At 51.3% G+C, this 21,348-nt stretch overlaps 2 protein-coding genes across 2 annotated transcripts; both read left to right on the forward strand.

The window, feature by feature from the left end:
* The first annotated feature begins 3,393 nt into the window (after positions 1 to 3,393).
* VPREB3 (V-set pre-B cell surrogate light chain 3) lies at positions 3,394 to 4,606 on the forward strand. Its single transcript, XM_012776742.3, has 2 exons — positions 3,394 to 3,497; positions 4,177 to 4,606. The coding sequence occupies exons 1-2, from the start codon at positions 3,449 to 3,451 to the stop codon at positions 4,494 to 4,496; spliced, it is 369 nt and encodes a 122-aa protein (XP_012632196.1). The 5' UTR covers positions 3,394 to 3,448; the 3' UTR covers positions 4,497 to 4,606.
* A 1,245-nt stretch (positions 4,607 to 5,851) lies between these two features.
* On the forward strand, positions 5,852 to 17,172 carry ZNF70 (zinc finger protein 70). The gene is made up of 2 exons (XM_012776728.2): positions 5,852 to 5,969; positions 10,263 to 17,172. The coding sequence occupies exon 2, from the start codon at positions 10,341 to 10,343 to the stop codon at positions 11,685 to 11,687; it is 1,347 nt and encodes a 448-aa protein (XP_012632182.1). The 5' UTR covers positions 5,852 to 5,969; positions 10,263 to 10,340; the 3' UTR covers positions 11,688 to 17,172.
* Positions 17,173 to 21,348: the final 4,176 nt, after the last annotated feature.

Below are 21,348 nucleotides of genomic sequence, written 5' to 3' on the forward strand. Positions count from 1 at the left end.
ATGAAGGGTGACTCAGCAGGGTTGTGAGGATTAAATGTGGTAACACTTTAAAAAGCTATCTCTGGGCTCAGCAACATGACGTAGCAAGAGCTCCAGTCAGTACTGTGGCAATAGGCAGCACTTCCCAAACTTACTTAAACACGGGGCACTTTCCTCCCGGGACAGCACCGTATCTGGGGACTCAGGTCTCACAGAACACTGCTCAGGAGACTCCGGTCTCTAGAGCAGAGGTCCTCAAACTTTTTTTTTTTTTTTTTTTTTGAGACAGAGTCTTGCTTTGTTGTCCAGGCTAGAGTGAGTGCCGTGGCGTCAGCCTAGCTCACAGCAACCTCAAACTCCTGGGCTCAAGCAATCCTACTGCCTCAGCCTCCCGAGTAGCTGGGACTACAGGCATGTGCCACCATGCCCGGCTAATTTTATATATATATCAGTTGGCCAATTAATTTCTTTCTATTTATAGTAGAGACGGGGTCTTGCTCTTGCTCAGGCTGGTTTTGAACTCCTGACCTTGAGCAATCCGCCCGCCTCAGCCTCCCAGAGAGCTAGGATTACAGGCGTGAGCCACCGCGCCCGGCCCCTCAAACTTTTTAAACAGGGGACCAGTTCACTGTCCCTCAGACCGTTGGAGGGCCAGACTATAGTTAAAAAAAACAACCAGCCTGTGAAAGCTCTTGTACCAAATGCTAACACATTTCTCCTGGCGCTACCATCTCAAACACCAAGAAGCTTTATGTTGGCAGCAAGCAGTGATGGTCAAGATTGCCCACCATTTAGAGTGCTATAACTACTGGCCTAAAAAATCATCAAAAGAGCCTGTTAAGCTAAGACAAAGGAAGCATATTAATAAATCTCTTCCCTGACAACGGTGCAGATTTTTAAATGAGAATTATAGCATTTAAATAATCAAAATCCTAAACCAGGGGTCCTCAAACAACAGGGGGCCAGTTCACTGTCCCTCAGAACATTGGAGGGCCGGACTATAGTTTGAAAAAAACTATGAACAAATTCCTATGCACACTGCACATATCTTGAGGTAAAAATTAAACGGGCAAAAACACCCACATGTGGCCTGCGTGCGGGCCGTAGTTTGAGGATGCCTGCTCTAGGGCCTCAGCTCTGATAGTCACCACTCTGCCCTCCAAGGGGCTCTTCAGCGCCACCAAGGGGAGAGTCTTTTATCTTGAGTGTCATGGGGATGCCCTAAGTAGGTGCAGGATTGTATGTAGCAGGACCCTGGAGGGGCTTTATACTCTCCTCCTCCACGGGAGCCCTGGAGGCTGTGAGTTAACAAGAGTGCGCTGTGTTAACTGGTGTAGTAGCGTCGACATCAGAATACAGAACAGATTGCTACTGAGAAGACAGTTTGTTACTCACAGTTCTCAAGAAGAGTGGACAAGCCATGCCATGGTGGGCGTACTTCCGGGCAAGTACGACGGTTGGTCCTGAGGCCGAGGGAGCCTTTACTGTGGTTTCCAAAGGAGCGGGCAAGGCTGGGTGGGCAGGTTTAGGATTGAATGACTTCAGTTGAGCTATGGGGCATAGGGGCTGTCCCTAGTTGTCTTGTGCCTGGCCCTGGGGAGATTAGGGGAAGGATGGGAGCCTGATAAAAGAGTTGTTTTTACTATCTCCAGGGACTGCCTAACCCTGAGAGGGGCAGTCCCTCCTTGGCCAGCAAGGCCCCAGATTACAACACATTAAAATGCAGAAAATAAAAGACACGGTTACTCCATGCTCTGTGCCCCACACTGAGCAAACAGGTCCTATCTTTGTATCTTCACAGTCCTTGGGCTGGTACTATGCTTAACATTTTCCAGATGAGAAAACTGAGGCGCAGAGAGGGGGAGTAACTTGGCTGAAGTCATGCAGTTAAGCATAGGAGCTGGGATTCAAACTCAAATTGAAAACCACTTCAGCTCCCCTCCTTCTGGCAAATTATTATTTTTTATTTTTAGAGACAGGGTCTTGCTCTGTCACCTAGGCTATAGTGCAGTGGCACGATCATAGCTCACTGCAGCCCCCAACTCCTGGGGTCAAACAATCCTCCTGCCTTGGCCTTCCAAAGTGCTGGGATTATATGTGTGAGCCACCGCACCCAGCCGTCCTCTGGCAAATTAAAGGGACTGACAATGTCAAGTGCTGGCAAGCATGTGAAGTCATTGGAACTCTCTTACCTGCTGGGAGGATTGCAGATTGGTACAAACACGTGGCAGTATCTACTGAAATTAAACATACACATTTGATACTACTTGGCAGTTCCATTCTAGGGTCTAACAGAAACGGGAGCACAGTAGACCAAAGACATTGACAAGGATGTTCATAGCAGTTTTATTTGTAGTGGCCAAATGGAAAGCACCCAAATGTCTAATAACAGGCGAATGGATAAACTAATTGTGATATAGTCACACAGTGGGTCACTCACAGCTGTGGGAATGAATTCAATATTGCTGCACACACATTGATGACTCTTACATTGAACAAAAGAAGCAGACACAAAAGAGGACACTGTTACTCCATTTATAGTTGAAGTTCTAGACCAGATAAAACTAATCTAAGGTGACAGAATCAGAATGATGGTTCCCTTAAGGATGGAGGTCATTACTAACATGAGGGAGGCTTTTGGGGTGATGAAAATGTTCTAAATCTTTTTAAGAGGCGAAGAGTGGCACTCAGCCCACACCGTGGGTGCCGGCAGACCCCTTCCCCCTAAAAATGTTCTAAATCTTGATCTAGGTGGAGGGTGTGTGTGTGTGTGTGTGTGTGTGTGTGTGTGTGTGTGTATAAAATCATTGAGCTATATATTTTATGCACTTTTCTGTATGCCAGTTGTACCTCAATAAAAAAGTAGATTCCAGGCTGGGTGCGGGGGCTCACGCCTGTAATCCTAACACTCTGGGAGGCAGAGGCAGGTGGATTATTTGAGCTCAGGAGTTCAAGACCAGCCTGAGCAAGAGCAAGACCCCGTCTCTACTAAAAAAAATAGAAAGAAATTAGCTGGACAACTAAAAATATATACAAAAAAAAAAAAAAAAGCTGGGCATGGTGGCACATGTCTGTAGTCCCAGATACTCAGGAGGCTGAGGCAGAAGGATTGCTTGAGCCAGGAATTTGAGGTTGCTGTGAGCTAGGCTGATGCCATGGCACTCTAGCCCAGGCAACAGAGTGAGACTCTGTTTCAAAAAATAAAAAATAAATAAGTAGATTCCAAACCCCTGCTACAACTGAACATGATTTCTGGGCTCCTGTTCTCAGAAGGCCTTGTGGGGCCAGGATCTGAAATTTGGGCAGATAAGGCCTGGCCATTGGGTCTCGTCAAAGCCCCTCCCTCCTCAGTCCCTGGGCAGATTTGCATACCCTGTTGTGGTCCAGTGGCCTCTCCAGCCCTGTGCTCCCAGGCGCCCGGAGCACAGCCCAGCAGAACCGCTCCCCACCTGCCTCCCTGCCTCTCGTCATGGCCTGCCTGTGCCTGGCCTTCCTTCTGATGGGAACCCTCATGGCAGGTGAAACCTCCCTGGGCCTGGCTCACCTGGGTGTGGGGTGGAGGTATCCCTCGAAAGGAAGCAAATTGATGGGAATGGTAGGGAGGGTCCAGGGAGGGAGACTGAGGTGGAGGGGAGACCTGACTCCAGGCAATTCTGCCCCTGACCTGGAGCAAGTCACTTTCCTGTGTGGGCCTTGGTTTCCCCATTTATGAATGACCAGATCACCAGGGCCCCTTTGGATTCAGATTTTGGGGTCTCCTTCTTACTTCTTCACAGGGAAGCTAGTGTGGGCTGGTCCCCACCCCACAGGGGCTCAGAAGCAACCTAACCCCCAAAATGCCCCTGGAAGGTAGTATGATGGGGGGAGGTCTACAGTGAAAGGAGAGCAGAGGGACCCAGTGGCTTCCAGTCCCACCCTCTGAGCTCTGGGCCCTCAAATGAACATTGATGCTTGGGGATGTGGCACTAATAGGGACTGGGGTTTGCCAACTCCAAACCCCTCACTCACAGAGGGAAATGGAGGCCCAGAGAGGGCACCCTGAGTCACAAAGAGCCAGGCCTCCTGCACCTCATCCAGTGCCAATCCCACAACACCGGGCAGTGACCCTATGGGGGTGGGAGTCTGACCAGTCCTTCACATGGCAGAGGTAGGTGTGTAGGGACCCAAGGCAGGCCTGAGTGGGTCTGTGTCTCTCAGTCTCCCAGCCAGCCCTGGCCCAGCAGGATGCTCTGCTGGTCTTCCCAGGCCAAGTGGCTCAACTGTCCTGCATGCTCAGCCCCCAGCACGCCATCAGTGACTACGGTGTGTCCTGGTACCAGCAGCGGGCAGGCAGTGCCCCCCGCTATCTCCTCTACTATCACTCAGAAGAGGAGCACCACCGGCCCGATGACATCCCTGACCGATTCTCAGCAGCCAAGGATGTGGCCCACAATGCCTGTGTCCTGACCATCAGCCCCGTGCAGCCGGAGGATGATGCGGATTACTACTGCTCTGTTGGCTTCAGCCCTGGTTCCTAGGGGTGGGGTGTGAGATGGGTGACCCTGACATTGGGCCCCTCTCTAACTTTCTCTGAGCCTTGCTCTCTCCTCTGTAAAATGGGTTAATAACAGTCAATGTGTCAACAGGAGCTACTGTGAGATCTGGCTGAACAAAGTGACTGTGGTTGGTCTAGGAGTGTGGGGGTGGGACGCCTGGGGATTGTTGCCAAAGAGGAAGCACCTGAAACCCTTGGGGTGTGACCCAGCCTCTCCTCTGGCCCCCAGGGGGCTGAGATTGGTGGCCTGGCCTTCCCATGACCTGAGGAGCTGGGGGGAGAGAAAAAGGAACCAGGCCTCACCACCCCCAGCTCTGCATGGCTGGTTGTGGTCCAACAGTCATGGTTCTGGGATGCCTGGGCCCCATGGAGCCCAGGCTGCTGGCCTGGGGAGGGGCAGCCCCTGCCTACCCTTTGGAGTCTCTGCCCAAGGCCTGACCACTCTGCTGGGGCAGAGAGGCGTGTGTGTGAGTAGCATGGTGTGGGTAGCAAGAGCCAGGGCTGAGGTGTGGAAGGCAGGTGGGCAGAGGGCTGGGGCAGAGTCCCTCTCCCCAGGGACAGTGTGTTCTATTGGCTTCCTGTGACTGACCTGAGGTCTCCTGAGGGAGGCTCTCCCACGGGCTGGCAGGGGCACCAGCAGGGTCAAGTCTCGTCATCAGCAGCAGAGTCGAGCGTCTGGGAGTGGGGGACACATTCCTCTTCATTCCCGGTGGCCCTAAGAGGCGCCTGGCATGTGGGGGTCAGCCCTCTGTTGCGCAGAGTTAGGGGCCCCCGCGGTCCTGAGAGAGTCCCACCTACACGCTCGGCCACCTCCTGCGCTGTCGCCTGGCCCCTTCCTCTCGCCTACGTCTCTGCAGGGGCAGGGAGGGAGGGCAAGCAGGCCCCTGCCTGTGCCGGGAGACTGAGTCGACAGCTCTGGGACTCCCCGCCTGCTCTCCTGAAGGCCCTAGACGCCACGGTGGCCTCTGGCTCGCCCCAGCCCCAAAACAGGTGCAGCCAACGCCTGCAGCTCTAGGCCCGCCCGCCCCTCCGGGTCTCAGTTTCCTCCTCTACACTCGCGCCCACACCTGCCCAGCTCCGTACTCCTTACGGCCAGGAAGCGCTTTGGCGATGGCCGGAGCCACCGTGCCGACCCTAGAGACTCTCCAGATCTGGGTCCTAGCGCCACAGGGCAGGACTGCCTCACGCGGCGAGACCTGGCGCGGCGGGACCACCGAGACGCCGGGACCTCCGCGCGGCCTAGAGTGGTCCCGGAAGTGCCCGAGGGCCCAGGGCGGGGCTCTGGGAGCTCCGGCGGCCGCGGGGTCCGCGTCAGCAGCTGCGGCGGAGCGAGGCCGCGTCGGCCGGGTCGGCCGCGGGTTGGAGCGGCTCAGGTGCAGCCCCGCCCCTCCCGCCTGCGGCCCCGCCCGCCTGCGGCCCCGCCCCGGCCCAGGTGAGCTGCCCCGCCCCGGCTCAGGTGAGTGGCTCCCTTCAGCCAGGGCGACCGGAGTCCGTCTGGCCACCTGTTTCTACTGTGGCCCCGGGTGTGGGTGTCCCCAGTCCGTGGGAAGCCTCTAGCGGCGTCGCGTGGCCGCCCGGGAAGCGCGTGCGGGTCCGTGGCCGCTCGTGGACCTCCAGTCTGGAGACCCTTACTACACTGAGGGTTTGCCCGGTGCCCAGGCCCTGGGGGCTCCCTAGAGGATGGGGTGACAGATCAAGAGGACCTGGGGAAGGCCGAGAGAGGTGGGAGGCATGGGGTTTCAGACCTTTGGATTTTCGGCCCCCAAACATTTAACATATGGTTGGGGACAGATTAAAGATTGCCAACTTTTTATCCAGAGTGGAGACTTCGGCGTGTAGGGGCTACGTAGTGGGAATGGAAAATTCCTAAAGAGGGAACCTTGGAAATACCAGGTTTTACAGGTGGGTAGAAGAGGAGTTGCAATCCATAGATACCACGACAGAAGAACCAGAGGGCATACAAATTGGGAAGAAAGCTTCAGAAACCAAGGAAATAAAGTGAGAATGAGGTTGGGGGTGGAGATGGGGTTGGTGGGGGTGGGGACTAACTCAAAGCTTTCAGGCACGCAGGTAGACAATGTGGGTTAGTGAAGGGTGGGCCCATATTGTCACATCTTCCAGTTTTTCAAGAGAAAGTTTAGAAACCTACTGAATTTTAAATATTGGCAACTGAGTAAAAGGAAAAGGAAAAGCCTAATTCTTTGAGAGCCAAACAAAACGTGTCTGTGGCAGGATCCCCAGGCTGGCCTGCCAATTTGCAAGCTCTGAAATGAAAGATGTTGAGAAGGAGGTATTGGAGAGCGATGCCAGATGGGGTGGGAAGGTAAGGACTGGGAAGAGAGGGATTTGGCAATAAGGAGATCATTCAGTGCCAGAGCTGAGGTCCCAGCTGAAACTGGAAACTCGAAATTTATGGTATTGCCATACATAGTTGCATGATTTTTCTTGGCAACATTTAACATCTTAGGAGGAATTGGCAGAGAGGTTGGAAGTTAGTGGTTTCTTGCAGCAAGACAAGGGGTGAGGAATATGATGCTGGTCAGAGAGTTAAGTGACACTCAGAATTAGACCCACTAAGCCAGATGGAGAAGGGGTGGAACTAGAAGAAGAGAAGCTGGGCAAAAATGGGGGTTGCTGCATTTTGATATTCAAAAGCATAGGCCAAGTGAGAGAACTGGAAGGGTTCGAGATTATGAATTGCTGCAGAGGAGGGGGAGTGCAAGAGGTGCTGAGGTGATCAAAGAATTTTTGACAATAGTTAGTTCTGTGCCTTTTTTTTTTTTTTTAAGACAGAGTCTGTATCAGTCGCCCAGGCTGGAGTGCAGTGGCCTCATCATAGCTCACTGCAGCCTTGAACTCCTGGGCTCAAGCGATCCTCCTGCCTCAGCCACCCTCCCCCGCCGCCCCCTCATTAGCTGGGATTACAAGTGCTGCCACCATGTTTGGCTGGCTTTTCTATTTTTTGTAGAGACAAGGTCTCATTCTTGTTCAGGCTGGTCTCGAACCCCTGGCCTCAAGCGATCCTCTTGCCTCAGCCTCCCAAAGTGCTAGGATTATAGGCATGAGCCATTGTGCCTAGCCTGTGCTTTTTTCATACCTGGTCTTTCTATTGGCTGGGGGGAAATCATTATTTATTTATTTATTTTTAAATTTTTTGTAGAGATGGGGGTCTTTCTCTGTTGCTTGGGCTGGTCCCAACCTCCTGGCCTCAAGTGATCCTCCCACTTTTGCCTCCCTAAGTGCTGGGATTATAGGCATGAGCCATAGCACCTGGTGTGAAAAATCATTTAAAAAATCATTTCCAAATAGGAATGAGTTCCATTGTGACTATTTTGATTAATTTAGTATGGTTTTTTGAGCTGGTTACTTGCTAAGCTTCAGCAGAAGGCTAATAGTACTTTTGTTTTTTTGTTTTTGTTTTTTTTTGAGACAGAGTCTCACTTTCTTGCCCAGGCTAGAGTGAGTGCCGTGGCATGAGCCTGGCTCACAGCAACCTCAATCTCCTGGGCTCAGCAATCCTACTGCCTCAGCCTCCCTAGTAGCTGGGACTACAGGCATGCGCCACCATGCCCGGCTAATTTTTTTGTATATATATTTTTAGTTGGTCAATTAATTTCTTTCTATATTTTGGTAGAGACGGGGTCTTGCTCAGGCTGGTTTTGAACTCCTGACCTCGAGCAATCCGCCTGCCTCGGCCTCCCAGAGTGCTAGGATTACAGGCGTGAGCCACCGTGCCCGGCCTAATAGTACTTTTGTATAGAGTTGTGAGGATTAAATAAGATGCTGTGAAGGATGTAGTAGCACCTAGCACATAGTAGGTGCTCTGTAAATATGAGCTGTAACTGTCATTGTCATGTATCTGAGGACTTTGCCTTTATTTAGAGAAGTTTCTGAATGGGGCTTTGAGGGATGTTCTCAGGGGCCACCACAGTGGGGGCTGGGCTGAGTGGGGTGTTCTAGCCTTCTTCCTCGTGCCTGCTAAAAACACCCCCTTCAAATGGAGCAGCTCTGCTTTTTTGTCTGTGTTGCTTATTTACATCTAGAGTTGGAAGCTTGATGTATTTGAATAAAGTGTTCTTAGGAAAAAACAAGGTGACAGTCAGTTCTAGCATACAGAGAAATGGGGTTTCCTCCATTTGATTTTTTTTTTATTTTGGCATATTATGGGGGTACAGATTTTAAGGTTTCAATAAATGCCCATTTCCCCCCCTCCCCTCCATTTGATTTTTTATTCAACAACTCTGAACACCGGGATTGTGCTTTTGTGCTGGGGGCTGGAGATTCCACATGAATCTGCCTGCCCTGGGGAGCTCGCAGACTAAGGTAGGGAGGGCCATGATGAGGTGCTGGGTGCACCTTGGTTTACCAGCAAGATGTGTCTGAGATGGTCACAAGTCTGAGGGTACAGAGAAGAGGGGACATTTGAATGAGTCCAGAAGGAGGAGTGAATGGCAGCCTGAGAACGGGGGAGGGACCTGTTAGGAAGAGACAGGAGCAGTGCACGTGAGTTAAGCTGGAAGGCTGGGAAAGAGTGGGGCAGAGAGGCAGGAGATGGGCTGGAAGGGCCAGTATGAAGGGCCTTGTGAAGGAGTTGGGCCGTCTCAAGATCCTAAGGAGGGAAACACCATGATCAGCCTTGTGTTGTAGGTATTTGACTGTAGTATCAGTATACAGCATGCACCAGAGGGGAGGGGTGGAAGCTTGAGGTTGGTGGCTAGTTAGGAGGTGAGTATTGAAAGAATCTTGGGGGGCGGACTGAGGCTTGAGCTGCAGAGTGACAGTGAGGACAGAGAGGTGGAGACCCCTTCCGTGAAGCCTCAGGAAGTGGACAGGATGAGACGGGTGGGGTGAGAATGAGATGGTCTAGGGCTAGGCTGACTCCCAGGGCCAGGGGTCCTCAAACTTTTTAAATAGGGGGCCAGTTCACTGTCCCTCAGACCGTTGGAGGGCCATTGGAGAGTGCGGCGCACATTCCACACATGCGCACTGTGGGCCCGGGACCACTTGGCTGCTAAACAGGACAGGCAGTGGCAGCAAAAACACCTGGTGGTCCGGATAAATGACCTCAGCGGGCTGCATGTGGCCTGTGGGGCCGTAGTTTGAGGACGCCTGCCCAGGGCTCTGGCTTGGGCACCCAGCTGGGCGGAGTGTGCTTGACCTAGTGTAGGAGGGAAGTGCTCTCTCTTTCCCCAAAATAATGCCCGAAGACCATCCGGTAGCCCAAGCCTTGCCCCTTTTCCACAAGGGCTCTACTTCCCAGGCTGGAGTGCAGTGGTGTCATCATAGCTCACTGCAGCCTTGAAATCCTGGGCTCAAGTGATCCTCCTGCTTCCGCCTCCTGAGTAGCTAAGACTACAGGTGTGCACCGCTGAGCTTGGCTAATGTTTTTATTTTTTGGAGAGATGGGTACTCAATATGTTGCCCAGTCTGGTCTTGAACTCCTGGCCTCAAGCAATCCTCTCAAAGCACTGGGATTCCCACTGCCTGTGTGAGCTCACTTTCCTGAATGTCTTTAGCTGTTACAGTCCAGACACCATGATGTGGCACTTAATTGTGTCTGTCTGTCTGTCTGCCTTGCAGTTGTTTCTGGTGAATCAAACTGGTCTCTAACTCATTTGGGATCGTCTGGAGGGCAACACTGTGTCTCACCCTTACTCGGTTGTTCGCACCATAGATTCTAGAACAGGAAGGTGGCACGTAAGAGCTGCTTGATTTGCCAACTTAACAACATTCCTTGTTTTCTTTTCAGATTGTGAGAACAGTAAATACAGTATCAAGAGGAACATTTTTGAAGAAATACAGTCATCGGGGCGATACAAGATTCACAATGGAGGTTCCCCCAGCAACCAAATTTGGTGAGACCTTTGTGTTTGAGGACAGGTTAGAGATGCAGCAAGAGCTTTTCCCTGGGGAGGACCTGGCGGACCCTTTTCTTCAGGAGAGAGGTTTGGAGCAGATGGCTGTTATCTACAAAGAGATCCCTCTTGGGGGGGAAGACGAGGACCATGATGATTACGAGGGGAACTTCAGTCTGTGCCCAAGCCCTGTTCAGCATCAGAGTGTCCACCCAGGAACCAGAGCCCAGGACGATGACCTATTTAGCCAAACCTTCCTCCAGAAATCCGACCTCAGCATGTGTCAGATATTGCACAGGGAAGGAGAGTCCAGGCCACGTGATTGTGTGGAAGTGGCAGGCAGGGGGGACTCGGGACCTACCGCACCTCACAGAACGCCTCCGCCAGCCAAGCCCTACGCATGTCGAGAGTGCGGGAAGGCCTTCAGCCAGAGCTCGCACCTCCTCCGGCACCTGGTGATCCACACCGGGGAGAAGCCCTACGAGTGCTGCGAGTGCGGGAAGGCCTTCAGCCAGAGCTCGCACCTCCTCAGACATCAGGTCATCCACACCGGGGAGAAGCCCTACGAGTGCCGGGAGTGCGGAAAGGCCTTCCGCCAGAGCTCTGCACTCACGCAGCACCAGAAGATCCACACGGGGAAAAGGCCCTACGAGTGCAGGGAGTGCGGGAAAGATTTCAGCCGGAGCTCCAGCCTCCGGAAACACGAGAGGATCCATACAGGAGAGAGACCATATCAGTGTAAGGAATGCGGGAAATCCTTCAACCAGAGCTCAGGCCTGAGCCAGCACCGGAAAATCCACACCCTCAAGAAACCTCACGAGTGCGACCTCTGTGGGAAAGCCTTCTGTCACAGGTCGCACCTCATCCGGCACCAGCGGATCCACACTGGGAAGAAGCCTTACAAATGTGACGAGTGCGGGAAGGCCTTCAGCCAGAGCTCCAACCTCATTGAGCACCGGAAGACCCACACGGGCGAGAAGCCCTACAAGTGCCACAAGTGCGGCAAGGCCTTCAGCCAGAGCTCCTCGCTCATTGAGCACCAGCGCATCCACACTGGCGAGAAGCCCTACGAGTGCTGCCAGTGTGGCAAGGCCTTCTGCCATAGCTCCGCTCTGATCCAGCACCAGAGAATCCACACCGGCAAGAAGCCATACGCCTGCGAGTGTGGCAAAGCCTTCCGGCACAGGTCGGCCCTCATCGAGCACTACAAGACCCACACCAGAGAGAAGCCCTACGTGTGCAACCTGTGCAGCAAGTCCTTCAGGGGCAGCTCACACCTGATCCGGCATCAGAAGATCCATGCTGGGGACAAACTGTAGGAGGAGGAGCCTGCACCACAGTTTGGAAGTCTTTGCCAGCTGGAGCCGTACCCATGTTGCTTTTTGGCTAAGATCCCGACTACCTCCCTGACAACGATGCCCAGTGGAGCCCCTCTGACTCAAGTGCTCCTGAGTGTCCCACTAGCAGGAAGGCCCACCGGGTGGCACCCAGCCCAGCAGCTTTCCTGCATGGGAGGGAGGGCAGGGTGACGGGGCTGCCTGCCAGACAGAGAGCTGCCCTTCAGTGTCCTCATTCTCCTACTTGACTCCCGAGCCTACGAGACTTCATTCTGCCCTCTCTTCGCTTTTCCCAGAATGCAGAGGAAGAACAAATGCCAAGAGGAAGAAAGCTTAGTTAAACCCAGGAAAATGTCAGATTAACTCTTGGAATCAGGCTGCCGTCTGGCACTTTTAGAAGACAGAAACCACGTTCACAGTCCACAGCAGCAGAAGAAAAACGCATTCCAAAATAGATACGTCAGCGTTAAAACAGAAATTTCTGCCTGGATTGGGCATGGGTGGAGACAACCCAACAGGTCAACAGAGCAAGGAGGGTCTGCAAGGATGGGTCTTGGGGTTGGGGGCGAAGGGGTGAGCCCCTAGGCGGGGTCTCTGAGCCCCCTCCTCTTAGCGTGAGGACATCTGACTCAGCCTGGGCACCGGCATTACTGCCTTCCAGGGATAACCCGTCCCTGGGCCCCAGTGCCCCCAAGACCACAGTGTGCCTTGGACATCAGCAGAGCCTGTTTCTGGCCTGGTCTGGCAGTAACACAGCCTCACCACCCATGTCAGGGGACGCAGGAAGCAGGGTGGTTTGGTGGAGGAGGCCGTGGTCCAGTCAAAAGGCCTGGTTTGGCCGGGCGTGGTGGCTCACGCCTGTAATCCTAGCACTCTGGGAGGCTGAAGCGGGCAGATTGCTCAAGGTCAGGAGTTCGAAACCAGCCTGAGCAAGAGCGAGACCCTGTCTCTACTATAAATAGAAAGAAAATCAATTGGCCAACTAATATATATAGTAAAAATTAGCTGGGCATGGTGGCGCATGCCTGTAGTCCCAGCTACCCGGGAGGCTGAGGCAGGAGGATCGCTTGAGCCCAGGAGTTTGAGGTTGCTGTGAGCTAGGCTGACGCCACAGCACTCACTCTAGCCTGGACAACAAAGCGAGACTCTGTCTCAAAAAAAAAAAAAAGGCCTGGGTTCAAGTCCCAGTTCCCCAGGCTCCATTTCCCTGCTTGTGAGGTGGGGGTGATGGGACCTGGCCACATACCTTAAAGGTTGGGGCGAGGCTCCCATTCAGAATGAGCTCACGAGACAGAGTCATAGGTAGCAGCTAAGGATGGAAACTCAGAATGACCCCTGCCCCGCCCAGCCTGGGCTTGCACACACCTGCTGAGGCCGCGTCCCACACCCCGACTCTTTCTCCCAGATGCCATCCTGAGCCTCCTGCTGCAGCGGGGTCATTTTGCACTCCCAGTACACTCTCTGTCCTCCCTTCCTGCGGGCTGGAGCTCGCCTGGGGGCTGTGTGAGCCGGACCATTGCCTGCGCCCCCTCCCCCTGACCAATTCGGTCAGCTTCCCCAGACGTGAGGCCTGACAGTGGTATGTCTTAGAGCCGCCAGGTGATTATAGCATGCAGCTGGGCTGTGCGCCCCGTGCTGGGCTTTCGTGAAGCGCCCAGCCACTGGCGTTGGCCGAGCAGAGCTTGAAGGCCATTCTATCTCAGTCGCCCTGTCCCCGGAGCCTCAGAAGTGGGCTAAGGCAGTGATGGTCAGCTGTGCTGGCTGATCGGTGAGTGTCCCGGCCCACAGGGCTCTCTCAAGTGCTGTCTCCCCTGCCACCCCAGCCTCATCAGCTAGTGGAGAAAGAGGCAGTCTGATATATTTCGAATTTTTCCAGAAGTTATGGCTGGAATCACATCATGGTAGCGCTAGTTACTATAGCTGATCAGAAGCTCAGCATGGCGGTCATGTATAGTTTTGATGAATAAACGTGGGAAAGCTATAATTGTCACTTAGTAAGTGGGGCTTGGTAGGCCAGAGATTTCAAAATGTTGGGCCAGAGAGATCACGGTGGGAGTCCTGGCCACTCCTCTGTCCGGCGTCTGTCTTTGCCACCCGAGTGTGTGAAACACTTAACCAGCAGTCCACGGTCCCCTGAACCCACCACATGACCAGGGGACCCACTGGGTGGTGCCCTCAGCATTGTTTGCAGCTGGCCTGCCATTTGTTGGGAGTGAAGAGAATGCCCAGACGCAGCTGGGACAGCAGGTGGCATCATGCAGGGTCCCCTGAAAGATCTACCCCCTCACGCCTCCTCTCACATCCCCCCATTATCACCAGGCAAATGTCTGTTACCTGCGTTTGGTCTCTCGCTCCCTGTCCCTTCTGCACATTCCAGCCACACTGATCTTTGAAGCATCACTTTGCACATGTCACTGCTCTCCTTAAAAAGCAAACGCCAGGAGGTTTTCTGCACGTAAACCTGCATTTCAGCCAAGCTGCGTAACCCCTGTGATTAAGCCACAAGCAGTTGAGGCCACCCCTGCGGGCTGTCCTCCTCGTTGACTCTTAGCCTCTCATAATCCCCTTTATGCTGTTCTCACGTTTCAGAGCGTGCACTTTCTCCTCTTCCTCCCTCCCTCTCCTCTTCTTTGTGTATAACGTGGAGATTAAGACACCTTGCCCCAGGGTTAACAGATTCTCACATAAACATGGTAAGACCAGGTACTTTTCCATTTTTGGAAGTATGAGCACAGCCTAATTCCTTCTGTTCAAATTCTTTCACTGTTTTATTATGTATTTTTTTTTTTTTTTTTGGAGACAGGGTCTCGCTCTGTTGCCCAGGCTAGAGTGCAGTGGCACGATCATAACTCACTGCACCCTCAGACTCCTGGGTTCAAGTGATCCTCCCGCCTCAGCCTCTCAGGTAGCTGGGACTACAGGTGTACCCCACCATGACTGGCTAATTTTTGAATTTTTTTTCTAGAGACAGAATGTTGCTGTGTTTCCCAGCCTGGTCTTGAACTCCTGGTCTCAAGTGACCCTCCCACCTCAGCCTCCCAGAGTTATTACATATTTTTAGAATTTCTCTCATTCTGTTTAGATTCTCAAACAGTGTAAAGGTATGAGAGATCATCCCTGGTAATATTTGAATGAGTCATCTTTTTAATTGCACTGTTTGTTTTTGTTGTCTTATATTTCTTCCCTTCTGATGGCATTGGTTTACTTAGATGCTGTTGAGTGTTATAAAAATGCCAACTCTTGATTTTGTTTACTATTGTTTTGCCAAAGTATATGTATTTTCTCTTCTATTTTTGACTTAAGACTTTACAATTCTAAGATTATTTAGATATGGTTAATCATATTTTTAATACTTCTAGTAAATGTAGATACTTTGGTCTGTGTTTCTTTCTTCAAGTGACAGTTTGTCTACACTCCATAAGTTTTTTTTTTGAGACAGAGTCTCGCTTTGTTGCCCAGGCTAGAGTGAGTGCCCTGACGTCAGCCTAGCTCACAGCAACCTTAAACTCCTGGGCTCAAGCAATCCTACTGCCTCAGCCTCCTGAGTAGCTGGGATTACAGGCATGTGCCACCATGTCTGGCTAATTTTTTCTATATATATTAGTTGGCCAATTAATTTCTTTGTATTTATAGTAGAGACGGAGTCTTGCTCTGGCTCAGGCTGGTATCGAACTCCTGACCTCGAGCAATCCGCCCGCCTCGGCCTCCCAGAGTGCTAGGATTAAAGGTGTGAGCCACCGCGTCCGGCCAAGTTTTGACATGTGGTATTTTTTGTTACAGTATTAGGAATTTCCTTTTGGCCCAAGTGTTATTATTATTTATTTTTTTATTTTTTTTTGAGACAGAGTCTCACCCTGTTGCCCGGGCTACAGTGCCATGGCATCAGCCTAGGTCACAGCAACCTCCAACTCCTGGGCTCTAGTGATCCTTCTGCCTCAGCCTCCCGAGTAGCTGGGACTACAGGCATGCACCACCATGCCCGACTAATTTTTTCTATATATCTTAGTTGTCCAGCTAATTTCTTTCTATTTTTAGCAGAGAGGGAGTCTCATTCTTGCTCAGGCTGGGCTCGAACTCCTGAGCTCAAATGATCCACCCACCTCTGCCTCCCAGAGTGCTAGGATTATAGGTGTGAGTCACTGCGCCCAGTCCAAGTATTTTTAAATATTTCTAAGTGATGAATGCTTAGGTCATTGCTGCTTATTTCTTACTGTACTGTGATGTCAACATTTCCAAGTGTCCACAGAATTTCTTTGGGCCTGAATATATTATCAATTTTTATAAAGCATTTGTGTACTCTCAAAAAAATGTTTTTATTCCATCAGTTCTATTTTACTCAAGTTTTTTGATTATTTTATTCAAATCTATACTTTTACTAACTTTTCTTTTTTTTTTCGAGACAGAGTCTCACTCCATCACTGTGAGTAGAGTGCTGTGGTGTCAGCCTAGCTCACAGCAACCTCAAAGTCCTGGGCTCAAGCAATCCTTCTGCCTCAGCCTCCTGAGTAGCTGGGACTACAGGCATGTACCACCATGCCCGGCTAATTTTTTTACATATATGTATATTTTTAGTTGTCCAGCTAATTTCTTTCCATTTTTTTTAGTAGAGACAGGGTCTTGCTCTTGCTCAGGCTGGTCTCTAACTCCTGAGCTCAAATGATCTGCCCTCCTTGGTCTCCCAGCGTACTAGGATTACAGGTGTGAGCCACCATACCCGGCCTATACTTTGTCTAACTTTGTTTACTTGAGAGTTCTTAACCCAGGGTCTATGGTTTGAGTCTAAGTATGCAGGGCTTTTAGGGGTTTGGACCTCTAGGGCTCCAACAAAGCTGTGTGGATATGTGCATGAATGAATTGTTCTGGAAGGGGGTCTGTAGCATTCATCATATTTTGAAAGGGCTTATCTACAAAATGATCCCAAACACTTAAGAAAACTCATTTACCTGAAGTAATCATAGTCTGATTTTGTGTTTTTTTCGTTTATGTATTTCTATTTCTCTTTTATATATATTGTTGCTGTGTTAGTCATGCAGTTTTCACAAATCCTTTTTGGGAAATAGGGTATAAATCATTGAAAAAGAAGTATGTTGTTTGGGGCATATATGTTTAACAGTGATATATTGAAAAACTGTGCCTTTTAGTACTCTCTTTGCCTCTTAATTCTTCTAGCTTAAACTTCTCTTTTCCAAATATCATAATTGAAGCCCCTTAATTTTCTTGAATTTGGATTTGCATGATAGAATTTAGCTCAGCATTTTATTTTTTTAAATTTGTGTATATATTTTGCTATATATCTGTAACTTATAAACAGAAAATTGTTGGATTTTGTTTTCTGATTCTTTCTGTAATTCCTTTTTGTTATTGTTGTTATGTAAGAAGCTCTCCTGTCATTAATGTTATTGTTGTGCAAGGCATAATATATTTTCATCTTAATATTTTAATATATTTTAACTCATTTAACCCAAAAGGGCTAAGCTTGCCCTGCCACCTTCTCTGTGAGTTATTGACCATGTGGAGTGTCATTTCTGGGTAGACTGGAGGTCTGCCATGGGCCACCGGCTCCTCCCCATTGCTCCTCTCCCCACAGTGCGGGTTCTCTGCCCTGAGCCCACTCTTCAAGTGATGGCCCCTGGCATCAGTGTCCTCAGGTCTGACATGGAGGAATGGCACCATCTCACAGCCTTGGGGGCTCAGAGGTATAAGGAATGCAAACATGCTTAGCAAGCTATGAGATGCAGTGGATTACTGCACTACTAGAATTTTGAAACATTTCTTTAATTTTCTGTTCTTACTCCTAAACTTCTTTCAACATAACTTACTTAGAACATCATGTTATGCTTTACTTTGTGGAAAACACTGCCAGATGTAGCAAAGACCTAAACATCATGGGTCTGTCCCGTTCTCTCTGAGTAAACTTGTACAGTCATTTGAAGAGGAGGGGGCCCTGATCCTAACCCCGTCCCTCTGTCTGTCCCTGGCCAGTCCCCTACATACTGACCCCCCTTCCCCAGCAAGTGCTGCCGGCATCTCCCCCAAGAAGAGAAGGGAAGCACTGTCACAGCTACAAAGGCTCGAGAAGATGGTCACCGTGACCACTCCTGTTGCAGATGGGGAAATTGAGGCCGACAACTTGCCCAAGGTGTGCAGTAAGTTGCTGTGAGATCTACCCAATGGCCCTCGGGAAGAACAGTTCTGAATGTGATGCTGAAGCGCAGCCAGTTGCTATCCGGACTTCCTGAGGAGGCAAGTGGGTTCAGTCACCATGGACCAAGGTGAGAACCAAGTGGCCTTGGCTCTGTCACAGTTGCTTGGCTCTTGGGATGATGGACATTGACCTATATGACACAGGTGGATGTATTTGCCAGAATGCTGATGCATCGATTTACTGGGGGTGGGGAAAGAGAAACCCTTTTCTTGTGGGAAAACTACCCAATTTTCAGTATAACTCGGGAAACCAAGTGAGAACGTTGCCAGATGGGTGTGGAACTGGGACGCAGAGTGGTGGAAGATCTTGACCCTAGATGTGTGTGGGCCATCCCTCCTGTACTGCGGAGGCCAAACGCTTGCCTGGTTGTCATGCTGGAGACCTGATGTTGGCCTCGTCACTCACTTTCTGCTTTTGCGGATGTCACTGCTTTCTCAGGGACTTGCACGGCTGTCTCTGCCTGGTGGGTCACCGTCCTCGGAGTCCCAAGTGCTCTCTCGTGGTGGCCCACATGTGAAAGGCACTTGGGTATCTCCCCAAACTCAGAAAGGTCTTGTCAACTTTCAATCCAAGCTTCCTTTTGCCAGTGCCCTCAGCTAGCCTAGCTCTGCTTCCCCCTAAAGATGGCCGGAGGCCCCCTGCTGCACCTCCCTTAGGTCTTCCAGCTCCTGGAAGTCCAGAAGTGAGACAGAGGGCCACAGATAGCCAAGCAGTCACGTGCTCCCTACTTGATCCTCACAGAAAAGAGAGAGATGTGGTTCTGGCCTGGTCTTCTCCCAGGACCATGGGCATCCTCGAAAGCAAAGAACCGTTCTGGGCTCATAGTGGGGGACGGCCAAGGGGTGCCGTTCTCCTCTCGGAGGCTGGTGGGACTTTATTCGGGTCTTATAAATGGGAGTCTTATCCTGGGGCTCAAAGCCTCTCCCTCCTGTCAGCAGCCCACCCGAGGCCCCAGTGCAGCTGCCTTCTCTTCCCATCTTCTTTTCCTGCAATGTGGGAATTGGGCCCCGAAGCTGGGGACATGTGGGTCTCACTGCCCACCATACCCCCACAGGGCTGTGTGAACAAGTGGCTTTCTCCTGTCTCATCTGCATACCGGTGATGCTCTTCTGCCTGCTTTCTCTTTCCGGTTCTTTCCTCCAGTGTGGTGATCACAAGCCAGGCATCAGACACCCCCTCCTCCTCCACATTCTCGCACATGGATCCCCTGTACCCTGCTCCTGTATCACTTGGCACCACCTCCTCTCATCTGACTGCTCCCACCTTAGTTGAGGCTGCTGTCACCCCTCTGCTGGCACAGTGCACAGCCTCCTGCCTGATGTCACTGCCCTTTTGTCCTTTCTCAGCAGCCAGAGTGATCTTTCTGCCCTGCAAGGCTGATAGGATCATGTCCTTCCTTAAACACCCCCACTGAGTCCCACATAAACCTAAGTGTCAAGGCCAGCCTGCAGGCCCTGCCTGATCTGACCACCCCTGCCCCCTGCCCGGGCCCTCCAAGCTGCAGCCACAGGACATTAGCTCTTGTGCTCCCTGTGTGTCTTGCCCTTCGTTTCTTCCCTGTCTCATGGGTGCTGGGTCAGTAGGAATTTTGAGAGAAGCCGAGTTCATAGAAAAGTGAAGTGGGAAGAGCTCAGAGTCCATTTCAAGATCACAACAGGAGACCTTGTCAGTGCCTGTTCTCAGACAGTGAGAAGTAGGTGGAGAAACGGGAGTAACGGGAGGGAGAAGGGACTTGAGTGATTTAGCAGGACAAAGGGCGGGGAACAGCACCCTCCTCATCTGAAGCCCCCTGCAGGGCCCTGCGGGGTGTGTGTGTGTGTGTGTGTGTGTGTGTGTGAGAGAGAGAGAGAGAGAGAGAGAGATAGGGTGGGAGGCCACTAGGGGGCATCACGAGCCACACTGAGCTGGGGGAAGCAGGACCCCACACCCCTGCCTGGGGCTCACTGTTCCCTTCTCCCCTGTGCCTCAGCCATTCTGCAGGCCTGAAGCCCAGAGCTGCCCCAGGAGCCCCATTCCAGCTGTGGGGTCCCAGGAAGCCAAGCTTAGAGAGACTCCTATCCATGCATGGGTGATACCAGATTTTTACATATCTCTGTAATTAATGCAATAAATGAACCATGACGGAGAAAGGCTAGAGAAGGTTTGAAGAGGACAGTTGACAAACAATCCTTATGGCCATCCACGGAGTAGAGTGAATTCCAGGTGCAGAACACATATTCTTTTCAAGCACATGTGGAACATGTGTGCACAAGTGCTGGGCTGTAAAGAAAGTATCAGCAAGTATCAAAGGGCCAAAGTACAGATTATGTTTTTGGCAAACAATGCAGTGATGCTAGAAACCAACCGGAAAAACACAGCCAGAAAACCATCGTGTAGTGCCGCTTCACCCCAGCTGGGATTTGTGGGCCTAGGAATCCACCCAGAAGAGTTGCTTCCCACCCGGGCACCTGTGGGCTCTGCTGGCGCAGCAGTTGCAGTTCCCAGTACAGGAATGCCTTTGAGAGGGCATGACAAGAGGCTGCCCCCTGGCCACTCTGGGCTCCTTATGCCAGAGAACAACAGACATGGGGTGATCGAGGCACTGAGGTGCTGCCCTCCATGAGGAGGGGGCCGGAGGGAGTATGTCTGGAATACTGACAGCCTCAGGGCCCCTTCATGTCCTGTGATGACAGTTCCTGCCAACTACAGCCACCTAATTCAGACAGGTGAATGGCCCAGACCCTCCTGAATGGTGGGTTGGTTGGTCACCCCACCAAACAGCCCTGACCAGTTGAGGTGCCTGCGGAGCGCAAAGTGAATATGGAATGTGTAGTGGGAGCAAAAACCACTCACTGCGACCACAGACACAGTCAGGAAAGAGGACTTTGGTGGTTACAGGTATATTTCTTCTTTGTCTTGATATGAATATATTTGCATTTATCATAACACTTTCTCCCCCTCATTTCCCTGTGATCTCATACGAGATGTGTTAATAGTGGGTAACCTTCTATTTTGGTAACTAAATTACTGAATATCAAAGGTGTGCATGTGTGTGCGTGCCCATTTGTGTAAATCAACTGGGATAGGGTTGAACACCACCCATAGATGGATGAAGTGATGTATATAGATCCGAGTCCTTTCGGGGGGAGGGTTAGCATGTTTTTGTTGTACAAGGGCTGCTTCATTGCGTCAGGTGGCAGTATGATTTGGTTACTGTCTTTACGATTAAAGGAAGTGTGTAGAGATGCCAAACTGACAAAGGTGGGCTGTAGTGGTCTTATACTGTGTCCATCTGGCTAAACTAGAATTAAGTTTCTCAGAATCCCCTTCCCTATATGATTTTGGGTCCAAATTGGCCAAAAGAGAAATTTGTGAGATGCCTGGGTAGCAGGAAGAATGCAACAGCTGTTGCTGACTGCAGGCTTTCCCAGTTGGAGGCTGTGGAACACATGGGGAGGG

This window comes from Microcebus murinus, chromosome 22 (assembly GCF_040939455.1).
Source record: "Microcebus murinus isolate Inina chromosome 22, M.murinus_Inina_mat1.0, whole genome shotgun sequence".
In the NCBI taxonomy this organism is placed as follows: Eukaryota; Metazoa; Chordata; class Mammalia; order Primates; family Cheirogaleidae; genus Microcebus; species Microcebus murinus.

What these genes read in the sequence shown, in the direction of transcription:
- VPREB3 (XM_012776742.3), top strand. Translation starts at nt 3,449, where the DNA reads ATGGCCTGCCTGTGCCTGGCCTTCCTTCTGATGGGAACCCTCATGGCA. An exon ending in GATGGGAACCCTCATGGCAG is followed by an intron (nt 3,498 to 4,176) that starts GTGAAACCTCCC and finishes TGTGTCTCTCAG; the next exon opens with TCTCCCAGCCAGCCCTGGCC.
- ZNF70 (XM_012776728.2), top strand. Translation starts at nt 10,341, where the DNA reads ATGGAGGTTCCCCCAGCAACCAAATTTGGTGAGACCTTTGTGTTTGAG.